This window comes from Eumetopias jubatus, unplaced genomic scaffold (genome assembly GCF_037043125.1).
Source record: "Eumetopias jubatus isolate StellerSeaLion01/CBP00866 unplaced genomic scaffold, mEumJub1_p1.0 scaffold_2, whole genome shotgun sequence".
In the NCBI taxonomy this organism is placed as follows: domain Eukaryota; kingdom Metazoa; phylum Chordata; class Mammalia; order Carnivora; family Otariidae; genus Eumetopias; species Eumetopias jubatus.
This window is the reverse complement of record NW_028274808.1, coordinates 83,231,079-83,245,779: the sequence shown is the minus strand read 5'-3', so window position 1 is coordinate 83,245,779 and position 14,701 is coordinate 83,231,079. Positions and strand designations below refer to the sequence as shown.

The following is a 14,701-nucleotide window of genomic DNA, read 5'->3' as shown; positions in this document are numbered from 1 at the left end:
GCTGGCTTGACAGAACAGTGGAACAGCCTTTTGAAGACTCAGTTACAGTGCCAACTAGGTGACAACTTGCAGGGCCAAAGCAAAGTTCTCCAGAAGGTTGTGTATTCTCTGAATCAACATCTGATATATGATGCTATTTCTCTCACAACCAGGATTCACAGGTCCCAAAATCAAGGGGTAGAAGTAGGAGTGGCATCATTCATTACCCCTGGTGACCTACTAGCAAAATTTTTGTTCCCTCTTACTGAGATCTTATGCTCTGCTAGTTTAGAAGTCTTGGATCCAAACAGAGGAATGCTTCCACAAGGAAACACAACAATGATTCCAATGAACTAAGAGTTAAGAATGCCACTAGGCCACATTGGACAACTCATACCTATGAATCAACAGGCAAAAAAAAGGGTTGCTCTGCTGGGTATGGTGATTGATCCTGGCCATCAGTGACAAATCAGACTGCTAGTCTACCCTAGAGATAAGGAATGTACTCTGTCCAGAATATAAGAGATACTTTAAGGCATCTCTCACTACATGCCCTAAGTGATTGAAGTCAGTCTATAAGAATCCAATCAAAACAGGACTACAAATGCACCAAGACTCTTCGGGAATAAAGGTTTGAGTCACTCTACCAAGCAAAAAACCACAACCAGCTAAAGTGCTTGCTGAAGGCAAAAGGAATAAAGATAGTGAGAAAAAGGTTCTTATAAATACCAGCTATTTATAACATATTTATAACATGACCAGTTACAGAAATAAGGACCATAAAAATCCTAAGTATTTTTTCCTCATTTTGTTATATGTTTGTGTATGTAATATACTTGCATGGTATGTATAACAAAAGTATTTGCTTAGTATATATATTAATATATGCAGCAAATATTTTCTCTTTCCTCTTATTCCCTTAAGTAACATAAGATGGAACATCTAGTATGCAAGTATTGTTAATTTTACATCATTTGGTATTTAAGTTATAAAGTTATTAAGATATAAAGAAGAGAGAACATCATTCAAAACTTTATCTTCTCTTCTGGGGAAGCAGGGAAACCGTATTTCAGGATATTTGGTAAAATTATGATCTTGTCATTGTCTTTATTTGGAGATTAAATATGGTTTAAGGAGATGTGTGTGGGTGCCAAATGGACAAAGGATAGACCTGTGTAGTTAATTTTGTATCACCTTGACGGAGCCACAGATTGCCCATATATTTGGTCAAATAGTATTCTCTGGTGTGTCTGTAAAGACATTTCTGAATGCTATTAACATCTGATTCACTAGACTGTGTAAAGCAAATTGCTCTACCCAGTGTGGGTGAGCCTCATCCAATCCAGTAAAGGCCTGAATAGAAGAAAAAGGCAGAGTAAGAGAAAATTCATTTTCTCTGCCTGCCTTCAGATTTAGACTAGAACTATAGCATTGACTCTCCTGGAACTCTAGCTTATCAACTTTAGATCCTAGTACTTCTGTTTCCATAACTGTGTGAGAAAATTCCTTATAATAAATCTCAATAGAGTTCTGTTTCTATTCGTTCTGTTTCTCTGGAGAACCCACACTAATACACTACAAAACTATTTCACCACCACGAAAATCACCCTCAAGCTATCCCTTTATATTCATACCCACCCTCCTCTTCCCCAACCCTACCATCCCTAACTTCTAGCAACCACTAATCCATTCTTCACCTCTAAATTTTGTTTTCATTTTGAGAATGTTATATAAATGGAATCACATTTATCACAGCAGGGTCCTGGGATCGAGCCCCCTATCAGGCTCCCTGCTCAGGCAGGAAGCCTGCTTCTCCCTCTCCCACTCCCCCTGCCTGTGTTCCCTCTTTCACTGTGTCTGTCTCTGTCAAATAAATAAATAAAATCTTTAAAAAAATTTTTTTAATGGAATCACATTATATAACTTTTGAAATCGGCTTTTTTCACTTAACATAATGTCCTTAAGACCCATCCAAGTGGTATGTCTATCAAGAGTTTGTTCCTTTCTACTTTTATTAGTATTCCATGGTATGGATGTACCACAATTTGATTAGTCATTCACCTACTGACAAACATTTTGGTTGTTTCTAGTTATTGCCTATTAGAAATAAAGCTGCTCTGAACATTTGTGTATATGTTTTTCTATGAACATAGTTCTCATTTCTCTGGAATAAAAACCCAGTTTGATGACTCAGTCATATGGTAGTTGCATACTTAATTTCTAAAAAACTGCCAAATAATTTTCCAGAGTAGCTGAATGATTTTGCATTCCTACCAGCATGTATGAGAGATCCAGTTTCTCTGCATCCTTGCCAACATTAGTATAGTCACTATTTTTCACTCTAGCTGTTCTAAGAGGTGTGTAATGATACCTCATGGTCTTAATTTGTATTTCCCTAGTGACTACTGATGTTGAACATCTTTTCCTGTGCTTATTTCCCATCTGTGTATACTCTTCAGTGCAATGTCTGCATGTTTTCTTGCTTTTCAATTGGATTGCTTAATTTTTTTACTGCCCATTTTTTTAATAATTTTTATTGTTATGTTAATCACCATACATTACATCATTAGTTTTTGATGTAGTGTTCCATGATTCATTGTTTGTGCATAACACCCAATGCTCCACGCAGAATGTGCCCTCTTTAATACCCATTACCAGCTACTGCCCATTTTCTAAAACCTTTTTACTGTGGTGAAACATATATAAAACTTATCATTTTAACCATTTTTAAGTGTACAGTTCAATATTAAGTACATGTTGTGAAATCATCACCACTATCCAATTCCAAACACTTTTGTCCTCCCAAACAGAAATTCTGTACCCATTAAGCAGTAACTCCCAAATTCCTCTTTCCCCTAAACTCTGGTAACTTCTATTCAACTGTCTCTGAATTTGACTTTTCTAGGTACCTCACGTAAGTGGAATCATTTAATTTTTGTTCTTTTGTGTCTGGTTTATTTCATTTAGCATAATGTTTTCAAGGTCGATCCGTGTTGTAGTATTTCACTCCCTTTTAAGGCTGAATAATATTGTGTAGATATACCTTGTTTATCCACTCATCTATTAATGAATATTTAGGTTCTTTCCACCTTTTGGATATTGTGAATAATGCTGCTACAAACACCGGTGTTCAAGTATCCATTTGAGTCCCTGCTTTCAATTCTTTTGGGCATATAACTCCAAGTGGAATTGCTGGACTGGATCACATGGTAATTCTATGTTTAACCTGAGGAATCATCGTTTCCCACAGCAGCTACACCATATTACATTCTCATTAGCAATGCACAACTTCTACACATCCTCACCAACTCTGATTATCCCCCCTTTTTAAATAATACCCATCCTAATGGGTATAAAGTGGTATCTCATTGTGGCTTTGATTTGCATCTCCCTACTGGCTATTGATGTTAAGCATCTTCTCATGTGCTTATTGGCCATTTGTATATCCGTAATATCTTCTTTGCAGACATATCTATTCACGTCCTTTGCCCATTTTTTTTTTTTTTTAAATTTGAGAGCTAGTGAGAGCACAAGCCCGGTGGGTAGAGGGTGAAGGAGAAGCAGACTCCTTGCTGAGCAGGGAGCCCTGACACAGAACACACAGGGCTGAATCCCAGGACCCTTGGGATCATGACCTGAGCCAAAGGCAGATGCTTAACTGACTGAGCCACCCAGGCACCCCTCCTTTGCCCATTTTTGAATTGTTTTGTTATTGTTGAGTTGTAGTTCTGTATATATTCTGGATATTATTCACTTATCAGATGAAAGCTTTGCAAATATTTTCTCCCATACCATGTTTAGTCTTTTCACTCTCTTGATAGTGTCACTGGATACACAAAAGCCTTTCACTGTTGAATTCTGAGAGTTCTTTATTCTAGATATGTCTTTGTCAGATACCTGGTTTACAAATACCTTCTCCCAGTCTGTAGCTTGTTTTTTCATTCTCTTAACAGGGTCTTTCGCTGGGGAAAAGTTTTTAATTTTGATGAAGTCCAATGTATTAATTTGCTTTTAAGTATTATGTCAAAGTACTCTTATCAAGCCCTAGGTCCCAAGTATTTTTTTCTATGTCTTCTTCTAAAAGTGTTATGATTTTATGTTTTACATTTAAATCTATGATGCATTTTGAATTAATTTTTATATAAGGTGTAATGCTTAAGTCAAGGTTTTTTCTTTGCCTATAAATATCCAGTTGCTCCAGCACCATTTGCTGAAAAGGCTATCCTTTCTCCTCCACTGAATGGCTTTTGCATCTCTGCCAAAATTCAGTTGAGCATATTTGTGTGTGTCTATTTCTGGGTAGTCTAACCTGTTTAATTGATCTATGTGTCTATCCTTCTGCCAGTATCACATTGTGTTGATTATTGTAATATATAATAAGTGTTAAATTTGGGTAGAGTGATTCCTCCCACTTAATTCTTCTTTTCCAAAATTGTTATTATTCCAGTTTGCCTTTCCATATAAATTTTAAAATACTCTTGTATCTACAAAAAAAAAAATCTTGCTGGGATTATAAAAGGAATTATGTTAAACCTGTATGTCAGTTTGGTAATAATTAACATCTTTACTATGAGTTTCCCAATCCATGAACCCAGTATGTATCTTCATATATTTATATTTTCTTTGATTTCTTTCATGAGTGTTTTGTCAATTTCAGTACAAGTCCTGCCCATGTTTTATAAGATTTATACCTAAGTTGTTTTGTTATGATTGTAAATAGTATTACATTTTTTGTTTTGGTTTCCATGTGTTCATTGCTAGTATATAAAAGTATAATTGATTTTTGTCTATTATCTTGTATCCTGAGACCATGCTGAACTCACTTTTCTAGAATTTATTTTGTTGATTTCTAGGAATTTCAAAACTAATTCCTTCATTTTGTTAAAAATAATAAAAAGTTCATTTGTTCAATAAATTATTAGATTGTTTACTTTGTGCCAGATACTGTTCTAACTACTAGATATGGAGGTTACTAAGAAAATTAGGGTTTCTTGACCTCATGGAGCTTAAGATTCCAGAGGAAAAAAAAGGACTGCAATTAATTAACAAGTTAATTTCACATGATGCCTAAGTACTATAAAGAAATACACAGAATAACATAATAGAGTGGTAGATAATCTAGAACTGACCCTATGAGGAGATGACTTCTGAGCAGACTTAAATTATAGTAGCCAGAGAAGAAAGTTTCAATAAGTACAAAAGCCCAGAGACCTGGAAGAGTTTGACCTAAGGAAGAACCATAAGAAGGCCACTGTGGCTCACATAGTAAGGAGGAGAGTGGTAGGAAAAGCCTCAAGAGCTGCTTCAGGTAAAGTCTTGCAGTTAATGGTAGGCACTTGAATTTTATTCTAAATAAGATGGGAAGCACTGAAGGTTTTAAAACTAAGTTGTTAGGTAAGTGTGGTGTGCATTACTTCAATCATAAAAAATATTATCCCACCATACCATATTTTTCCATCTTTTTAAAATTTAAAAAATGTATATGAACATAAACTGCATGAAGTGATTATTAGCAACTATTCACAAAATGATTTATTAATCACAGCTCTTTCTAGTCTACACAATGAGTTTGCTTTTGATTCTATAGGGAAATATAAATATCCTGGGTAAAGATAACCTCATAGTAGTGCTGTTGCAGTTGGCCAACTCTAGCCACTGCCTTTGAAAATGTCTTTCTTCTTTGCCTATTACAAACATATAAACACAGATACATTTTTCACCTAATAGCTATTTATTTAATCTCTCGTGCTTTCATAACCTTATCTGTAAAATGTAGCCACTAATGTCTACTTCCAAAGTCTGTTCTGAGAACTAAGAATAAAGTATACTATATTGAGTTCCAGGCAAATAGAGGGTGTTTAATAAATGATAATTCCCCATCCTGAGCTTTTTCTCATTCACCCCCATCACTTAGCTCCTACTTCCAGATCTAAGATAGTTATAAAACCATTTAATTCATAACTGGGGCCTTAGAGCAAATTTTTATACAAAATTTTAAAGCCTGTAGCAATAGCACCTATTAATTCAATGATTAGTGGCATAACACCCTTCAACAAAATCTTTCCATAGACTTTTGGAAAATATTTTAAGATATTGAACAAGAACATGGTACTGTATGTAACTTTTAGTTGTGGGATAAAATCAATTATGTAAAGCCAGCCACTTTTAACTGAAATCTTATAACAACAGAAGAGCATATTGTGTACATTCCTTTTTTTAACCAATGGCAAAACAGAAAAACATGCTTTGACTATTTTAGCACAAAAACCCACTAAATATGCTATTTCATGCATCTATCATTCAAGAAGTACTTTAAAAATACTGAGTCATGGGCTTTTGGAAGCCTGACAGTATGAAACTACGTTATCCGTATTATGCAGACTGAGAACAACTTGCACTATGTTCTCTCAGACACCTTATTTTACAACATTCAATTTCTCAAGACAGAATATTAACAGAAAGAAAGGTTATTAATGATTTGTTAAGTTTTTAACTAACCAGTATTTTTTTCCTGCCTATTTTGGAGTAATTACTTCACTCCCGTTATTCAGCAATCTTCAATCATCTTCAAGTGGCTCCCTTAGCAAACACTCCACTAAGGCTAATTCCAAATCTCTGCTACTCCACAAATCCACAGTCCTGCCATCCATTCCTCTTAATGTTTTACTTTCTACATTATTTTTGTCTTCCAATATGGCACCATTTCCAGTAAATTCCAACTTTTCTCTGTAGTTTTACCCTCTAGTTGAAAAGGAAAAGTTCCAAAGCTATTCCTGTGCTCTAGCATGATTGTCTTTTAGACTGATCGGTTGCCTTAGTTCTCTTTTATCTTCAATTTCTTCCTGCAAACTCAGTCTCAAGTTTCCTCTACTCGGCTCCTTTCTCATCTAAACTGCTATTCTTAAGATTACCCTAATTGACATGTTAAATATATTGGTATAATCATTTTGTAAATTGGTAAAAGCAAAACAATATTTAGCAAAGTAAAAAATGTACAATTTTGTTCCTTTTTCTATTGGAAAATATTTCTATCTATTCTATTTCTATTCTATATTAAACCATTTCTTTTAAGTTTTGGCATTATTGGAGGCCATTTATGCCTAATTTCACAACTATATTACCCAAACCTGAACGGGGCTATAATTACCCAATTTTTTCCAATTTAAAGGCCTCTGATTAAAGCCTATATTCTTATTGTAAATCTTTGGAATTTAACTTGAAAGAAGTACAAAGCATGATGACTGCAGCTGTTTACTGTAAATCGTCTTCACTGTCAGCAGGCACGCATACAGGCAAACCTCAGAGATACTGCAGGTTCAGTTCCAGACCACTGTAGTATGAAGTGAATATCACAAGAGTCAAATGAATTCTGGGGTTTCCCAGGTCATATAAAAGCTACGTTTACACAATATTGTCTATTAAGTGTGCAAGAGCTTTATGACTAAAAAAATACATACCTTAATTTAAAAATACTGTATTGCTAAAAGATGCTAACCATCATCCGAGCTTCCAGTGAATCATAATCACTGCTCACAGATTACCGTAACAAGTAATGATTAAAAAGCTTAAAATATTACAATAACCAAAATGTGACAGAGCCACAAAGTTAGCAAATGCAGTTTGAAAAACAGCGCCAATAGACTTGCTTAACACAGGGTTGCCACAAGCCTTCAATTTATAAACCAGTATCTGCAAACCACCATTTACTCTAGTGCATGAAGTGCCACAAAATGAGGAACTAAACACTGTGCAATTTTCACCTGGTTTTCTATTTTTCAAAGTACACTTTAAGATGACATAGGCAAATATCTACCTGTCATTCTTTCTCACCTGCCACCTTTTCCTTACTCTTCCACCATTTGTTGGGCAGCTTTTAGTTTTTCAGCATGCCCCAAAAGCTCACTAAAAAGATACTTAGAGGCTGGATAAAACAAATCTCTACCAATACTGACCCTCACTAGAAGCACGCAGCTGCCAGTACAGTTCTTATTTTAATAACCACAACATAGGAGAAGGCACTCACATTTAGGTGTCCTAGCTCATTTCTCAATGAACGAGCCAAAACCTAAATCATTTCTCCTCAATCACAGTTTTGAGTTCTCTTCCTTACTTTCTCCCCGAATGTTTTTCTCTCGTTTCCAAAACTTTCTCATTCACAAAATTTTACATAAACAGCATTTCCTCAGGCTTTCACGAGTAACCTGACCTGCACAGAACCTACAGAGGTCGGAACGTGGGAATACTAAAGTCGTGGCCACTTCCTCAGCGTCCACTCCCGGCCGCGCCTCCCAGAAAACCGCCTGTGACTCGACACACGCTCCCCAATGACGCGAGCGTCACCGCGCGACTCGACTGGAAGCGGCCGCACCTGCGCAGCAGCAGTGGAGAGGGGCGAGGCGGGGCGGGGAGGGGGCCAGAGCATAGCCTGGAGGGTGGCCGCGAGCTGGGGAGGAGAAGGGGGAGAGGGGGCGAGGTGGTTAAGAGAGTTGGAGGGCCGGAGGGCCGGAGGGCCGGAGGGCGGGTCTTTCCGGAGGGACCTCCGTCCTTCACTTCCTGTTTGCGGGAACTTCTGAATCCGGGTCAAGGGGGTTCACCTCCTTATCTTCTCCGGGGCTGACCCGGCACTTTCAGTGACAGCGGCTTCTGACTCAAGCCAGGGCTGGTTTCATCTTAACGACCTGCTGAGCCCGGACGTCCACACCTGCCTCGGGACACTAAGGCGCGCTTCCTCCACGTACTGGCTGGCAGCCACGGGCCTTGAGTGACCGCCGCCGCCGGGGGTCCTCGCCGTCCCCTTCGCGCTGATGCTGAGAGGGAGCGCGGGCCCGGGGCGGCGGCGGAGTGCGAGCCTTTGGCTCCCTAGGCCCGCCGCGGGCGGTGCCGGTTCCGACGCTCCCCAGGCTTGCCACCTCCCGCCCGGGCTTGGATGGGCCCCTCTGCCCGATAAATGTGGCTGCTGAGACTGCGGTGGCGGTGGTCGGTGCCGCTGCTGCTGCTGCTGCTCTCCAAGTTCACCTTTGCCGCGGGACTCTCCTGCCCCACGTCGGGACTGTCGCCCCCCGCTCCTAACCCCCTGGCCCTGGCCTTGCAGTTTGGCGACAATGGACAAGATCCTGGAGGGCCTGGTGAGTTCTTCGCACCCCCTGCCCCTGAAGCGGGTGATTGTGAGGAAGGTGGTGGAATCGGCAGAACATTGGCTAGACGAGGCGCAGTGTGAAGCCATGTTTGACCTGACCACCCGGCTCATCCTGGAGGGCCAAGACCCCTTTCAGCGGCAGGTGGGGCACCAAGTGCTGGAGGCCTATGCGCGATACCACCGGCCAGAGTTCGAGTCCTTCTTCAACAAGACATTCGTGTTGGGCCTCCTTCAGCAGGGCTACCACTCGCTGGACAGGAAGGACGTAGCCATTCTGGACTACATTCACAACGGCCTGAAGCTGATCATGAGCTGCCCATCGGTGCTGGACCTCTTCAGCCTGCTGCAAGTGGAGGTGTTACGCATGGTGTGTGAGAGGCCGGAGCCGCAGCTCTGTGCCCGATTGAGCGACCTCCTGACCGACTTCGTGCAGTGCATCCCCAAGGGGAAATTGTCGATCACCTTCTGTCAACAGCTTGTTCGAACGATAGGCCATTTCCAGTGCGTGTCCACCCAGGAGAAGGAGCTGCGGGAATATGTCTCTCAGGTGACAAAAGTGAGTAACTTGCTGCAGAACATCTGGAAGGCCGAGCCCTCCACACTCCTGCCTTCCCTGCAAGAAGTTTTTGCAAGCATTTCTTCCACAGGTAAGTGTCATTATATTCCAGAAAAATCTCTCTTGGAAATTCAGTGTGTCTATTGGACACTCATCATATTTGCTTCTCTGCCCTGAAAACATCCTTAATGGAGAACAAGTCTTAATACCCTCATCCAAAGTTTAATTCCCATCCACTTATGTATTTAGGCTGTCGCTTTGTACCTTTGGAAAAAAAAAAAAAAGTAGTGTTCCTATTCTAAATGTTGAAAACTTTGAGGTCTAAGACCTTTGGCACTAAATAAGTTGCTTAATTACCCAGCCTCTGCTGAAGTTATGGAATGCTTTGAGGATGATAGCTACTAAATAAAGCTTCTATTCATTAGTGACTAATGATAGCATAATAATGTTTACCATATTATTATTGTACTGTGACTCTGTCATTTTGTCATTATAATTTTCTCCCCTGTTTTTTAATTTTCCCACTTTTTTATTCATGGGCTGGGTGGTTTTATTACTGGATTATCACAGTTAACTATGTAGTTTTTGAATATTGACATTTTTTTCTACAATAGTTTACAGGTAGAGAGGGTACAGGAGAATGAGGGAAAGGAAAGAGTATGAGGACTTAAATAGGTGTTTTTGTGCTCAGTGTATAGCCCATGAACTACATCCTTAGAAAGTGGCAAGGAATCAAGTGATAATTGGCAAGAAAATACTTTCTCACCCAGAATTTTACCTTGCATTTACATTCCTTGTTTGGACTTGGAGCTTTCAGCTCTGTAAATTGTGAAAGAATAGACCCAAAATTGTGTCCGCTTCCTCTCTACTTGGCACAACCATTCTCCTTTTCTATTGTTTGAAATTGAGCTTGTGAAGGAGGTGTCTTTTATCTTGGGAACCAGAAATAAGAACAGAGTTTTAACAAACTCCGTGTCTTCTGATGAATTAAATGTGTTTAGGAAAGAATTACCAACTATATATTTGCAGTATCTGAATTGTTTTAATTTTTTAATTGTAATTTTTCTTGTATTGCCTGTGTTGCTAGGACTTTTAGAATTCCCCACAGCTTGATTTCAACAGTGGTAGTAAAGGTGCTTACCTTGAATTTGCTTAATTATTATATAGTTTAAGCAAAGTCCCCTCAAAATTCACCTTAATTTTTACTTTTTTAAGAGATTTTTTAAAAATCTTCCTTAGAACAATGTAATGACTACTGTAATTAATAGTTATAAGTTACTTTGAAGATCTAAAGTGGGCATTTAAATGATACCTTGAATTCTTCTCTGACTGCTGACTTACAGATGAATATTTTAACACAACAGTGACTTAATATTAATAATGCAGGAAAATAAGGTAACTTATGAACTAAATATGGTGTAGTGAACAGTAGTTTTTATATTGCAGTAGTTCTCTCTATAATGAGCAATCATTGCTACTCACCCTTCATCTCTCATTTCTGTAATTTAACATTCCTTGTATGTTAGAGTTCTACCCATGAGGTAGAGCCTAACAACTGCTTCCAGAGTAACACCTTTGCCACAAGTACATTTTTTTTGTAAATTGTTGTTTCTCTCTAAATACTTCACTTGAACCTTCTTGCCATATTCCTTTTTCTTTTTAATTAAAAAAATAGATACATCATTTGAACCTTCTGTAGCACTGGCAAGCCTTGTGCAGCATATTCCTCTTCAGATGATTACAGTTCTCATCAGGAGCCTAACTACGGATCCAAATGTAAAAGATGCAAGTATGACCCAAGCTCTTTGCAGGTACTTCTTCATGACACTGTAGACGGTGGTGTAGATTTGGGAGAAGGAGATATTTTGTTGTATTTTGTGGGTAATCAAAAACTTAGATGTTTAAAACTGAAATCATAGAATGAAATACATATTCTCCAAACTAATTGGAATGAATTATTTACCTTACTATATAGGTTTGACAGGCCTCCTGGTAATTCGAAGTCCATTTTCAGTTCAGCTTTTTTTAATTCCAAAAATATACACGTGTATACACTTACTGTACAGTAAGGAGTTGGTTGGATTATCAATATGTTTTACTAATTTCCTTACTCATTATGGTTTCCTGCAACCTGTTTCTTCTCCCTGGGTTTTTTAATTTTTGTTTTTTTTAAGCTAAGTACATACTTTTACTTTCTCTTTTCAATCAGAATCTCTGGATAATACACTCTATCTTTGTCTGTTTAAAATATGTTTTTGCTTCCTTATTCTTAAATAGATGATTTGGTAAGATGCAGAATTCTAATTTGCTAGTCATTTTCTCTGCATTTTGAAAATAATACTGCATTGTCTTCTGGCATTTATGGTTGCTGATATGGAGTCTGCTGTCAGTCCAATTGTCATTCCTTTGTGAGTAGTTAGGCTTTTTCTGGTACTGTTTATGTCTCTTTCTTCTTGATGTCTTTCAGTTTATTCTTATATTTCTAGGTGTAAACTTAATATTTAGCCTCAGCATTTTCATGCTTTTATTAATTCATTCGTTCATTTATTCAAACCGTATTTACTGGACACTTACTTACCATGAGTGCTAGGCAGTGCTTCAAAACCTTGAACAAATGGATAAAAAAAAATCTGTATTCACGAACTTGCTTTCTAGATGGAGAGGAAGACAGTAAATTAGTAACATATAAGATGTATCTTGATTTCAGAGATGTCAAAATGTGGAAATACATAGTCACTTGATATTCTAGTTTAATTGGCATGACTTTTCCTTCCTTAGTGGTACATAAACTAATTATACAACCTAAAATTGATTTTGTTTTAGATTTTATTAAATATGATCATTAAAATTATAATTTAGTATTTGAATAGTGATGAGTGTTTTGGAAAAAAAGTAGATAGGAAGGACATAAAGTATGAGGGAGTGGTTTGCAATTTTAAATAAGATGGGTTAGGAAGGCCTCAATGAGAACATGAAGATGAAGTAAAGACATAAAGGAAATGAGGGAGCAAAGCCTGTGGAGATCTAAGGGGAAGAACATCAATACTGTCTTACAACTCACTAATTTTTTCTTCAAAGGTACTCATTTGTAGAGCTTGTTCCAGCTATTGAGTTTCTTTATTTCAATGACTCTATTTTTCTAATTGAGCTTTTCCTCTCTACCTATTTTTGTTTCACATCTGCCTGGGTTTTTTTGTAATTTTTTTCTACAGTATACACGCACATGTGTGTGTATGTATGTGGCACATCTAAATAAAATACAACGATTTGGAACAAAATGGTTTCTGTGTACCTGTTATAAAATTGCAGTCATGACATATAAACTTAAGTATTTATGTTGGATTTTCTGAAAGCTACATGTATAAATTTTACTATCTGTAACACAAACTTTGGGGACTTGGATTTTTTCCACCTTTTCCCCCTTTTTATGTAGTGTTTGAAAAGACCCTTCTCTTCTAGCTTTCCTTCTTTTTTCCTTGTGGTCTTAAATTTAACTGAATCAATTTAGCTGTAACTATTACGTTCAGTTTCTTGTTGCTCATTCTCTCAAAGTTCCACAGATCTATATAAATATTGTTCCTGCTGTTTGGCCTCTATCTCTACTACTTTCAATTTATGGTTATCTCCTTGCCATATTTAGTGGTCTGTATTTTTGTTTTCATCTTCTTGGTATCTTTGTATTCATAGTTAAAATTCTAGAAATCCTGTGACGCCATGCTGTTAGGATTTTCTTCATATTGTCTGTTCTTTTTATTTTTCCTTTTCCCTTTATTCTTACCACTTTTTCAATTCTCTTCTATATGTGGTTAATTTCCAAGTCTTTATGTAAAGTTCTCATTGTTCATTTACTTTTAATTTTAAGAAACACTCTTACAGGGCACCTGGGTGGCTTAGTCACTTGAGCCTCTGACTCTTGATCTCAGCTTAGGTTTTCATCTCAGGGTTGTGAGTTCAAGCCCCACATTGGGCTCCACGCTGGGCATGGAGCCTACTTAAAAAAAAAAAAAAAAAAGGGCACCTGGGTGGCTCCATCCGTTAAGCATCTGCCTTTGCTCAGGTCATGATCTCAGGGTCCTGGGATTGAGCCCCACATCGGGCTCCCTGCTCGGCAGGGAGCCTGCTTCTCCCTCTGCCCCTGCTGCTCCCCCTACTTGTGCTCTCTCTCTCTCTAATAAAAAAAATAAAAATTGTTTGAAAAAAAGACTCATATCCCACCCATCTCTCCATAATGAAATTCCTTCTATGTCCTATTTAGCAGTAACACTCCTTTATCAGCATGACCTCAACAGCACTAAAATTTCTTTCTCTTTGAGATGAATATATCATAAATTATGTTGTCCTTAAACAAAATAGAAAGATTCAGAGAATTACATATTTCATAGCTGAAAGTGAAATTAGAAATCAGTTTGTCACCTTCATTGCCTAGGTAATAATATCTAACATTTTTCATTACATGCCATAAGTCATTGCAGCAGAGTCTTCTAGTTGGTCTTTTTGCCAGCATGACTTACACTTACTACTCTAAGTCATCCTGATCTATTCAATTTTCCCTTCTGATCAGCAAACTGCAGTGACTTCCACCCCTTATTAAATCAAGTGCAAATTCCAATTCTTGGTATTTAGCAATCTTCATCTTAATTTTTCAACCTTTTCAAAACAGCCATGGTATCCAGCTTCTGAATTTGTTTTGTTTTTAAAATATATTTGGTAATTAATTTTTACCTATTTGTTTCTATGGGAAGTTGTGATCCAGTTTTTGTATTGCATTTCTAATTTATTCTGCATGATCCTGTTTAACCCATAGTCTGTCTGGAGTAATTATTCTTATATTGCATATGTAACTGAACAGGATAGCAGTGTTTATTTTTATCATACTCCCACCTTCTATTTCCCCATAGTCTATATTTCCCCACACATAGTACTTACCATACTTGAACTGTTATTTTCTGTAAACCAAAGAAATGCAAATACCATACCAGGAACAGATAAATAACATTAAAGTATGAAATTGGCCAGATCTAACTGAAATA

The 14,701-nt window shown here is 37.7% G+C and overlaps 1 protein-coding gene across 1 annotated transcript in view; it reads left to right on the top strand.

Moving 5' to 3' along the window:
• Positions 1-8,478: 8,478 nt before the first annotated feature.
• Positions 8,479-14,701, top strand: part of USP38 (ubiquitin specific peptidase 38) — a 40,208-nt gene continuing 33,985 nt past the window's right edge. The window contains exons 1-2 of the mRNA XM_028102288.2: positions 8,479-9,762; positions 11,347-11,482. Of these exons, the coding sequence (XP_027958089.1) occupies positions 9,081-9,762; positions 11,347-11,482 (818 nt within the window). The 5' untranslated portion in view covers positions 8,479-9,080. The remainder of the gene's footprint in view (positions 9,763-11,346; positions 11,483-14,701) is intronic.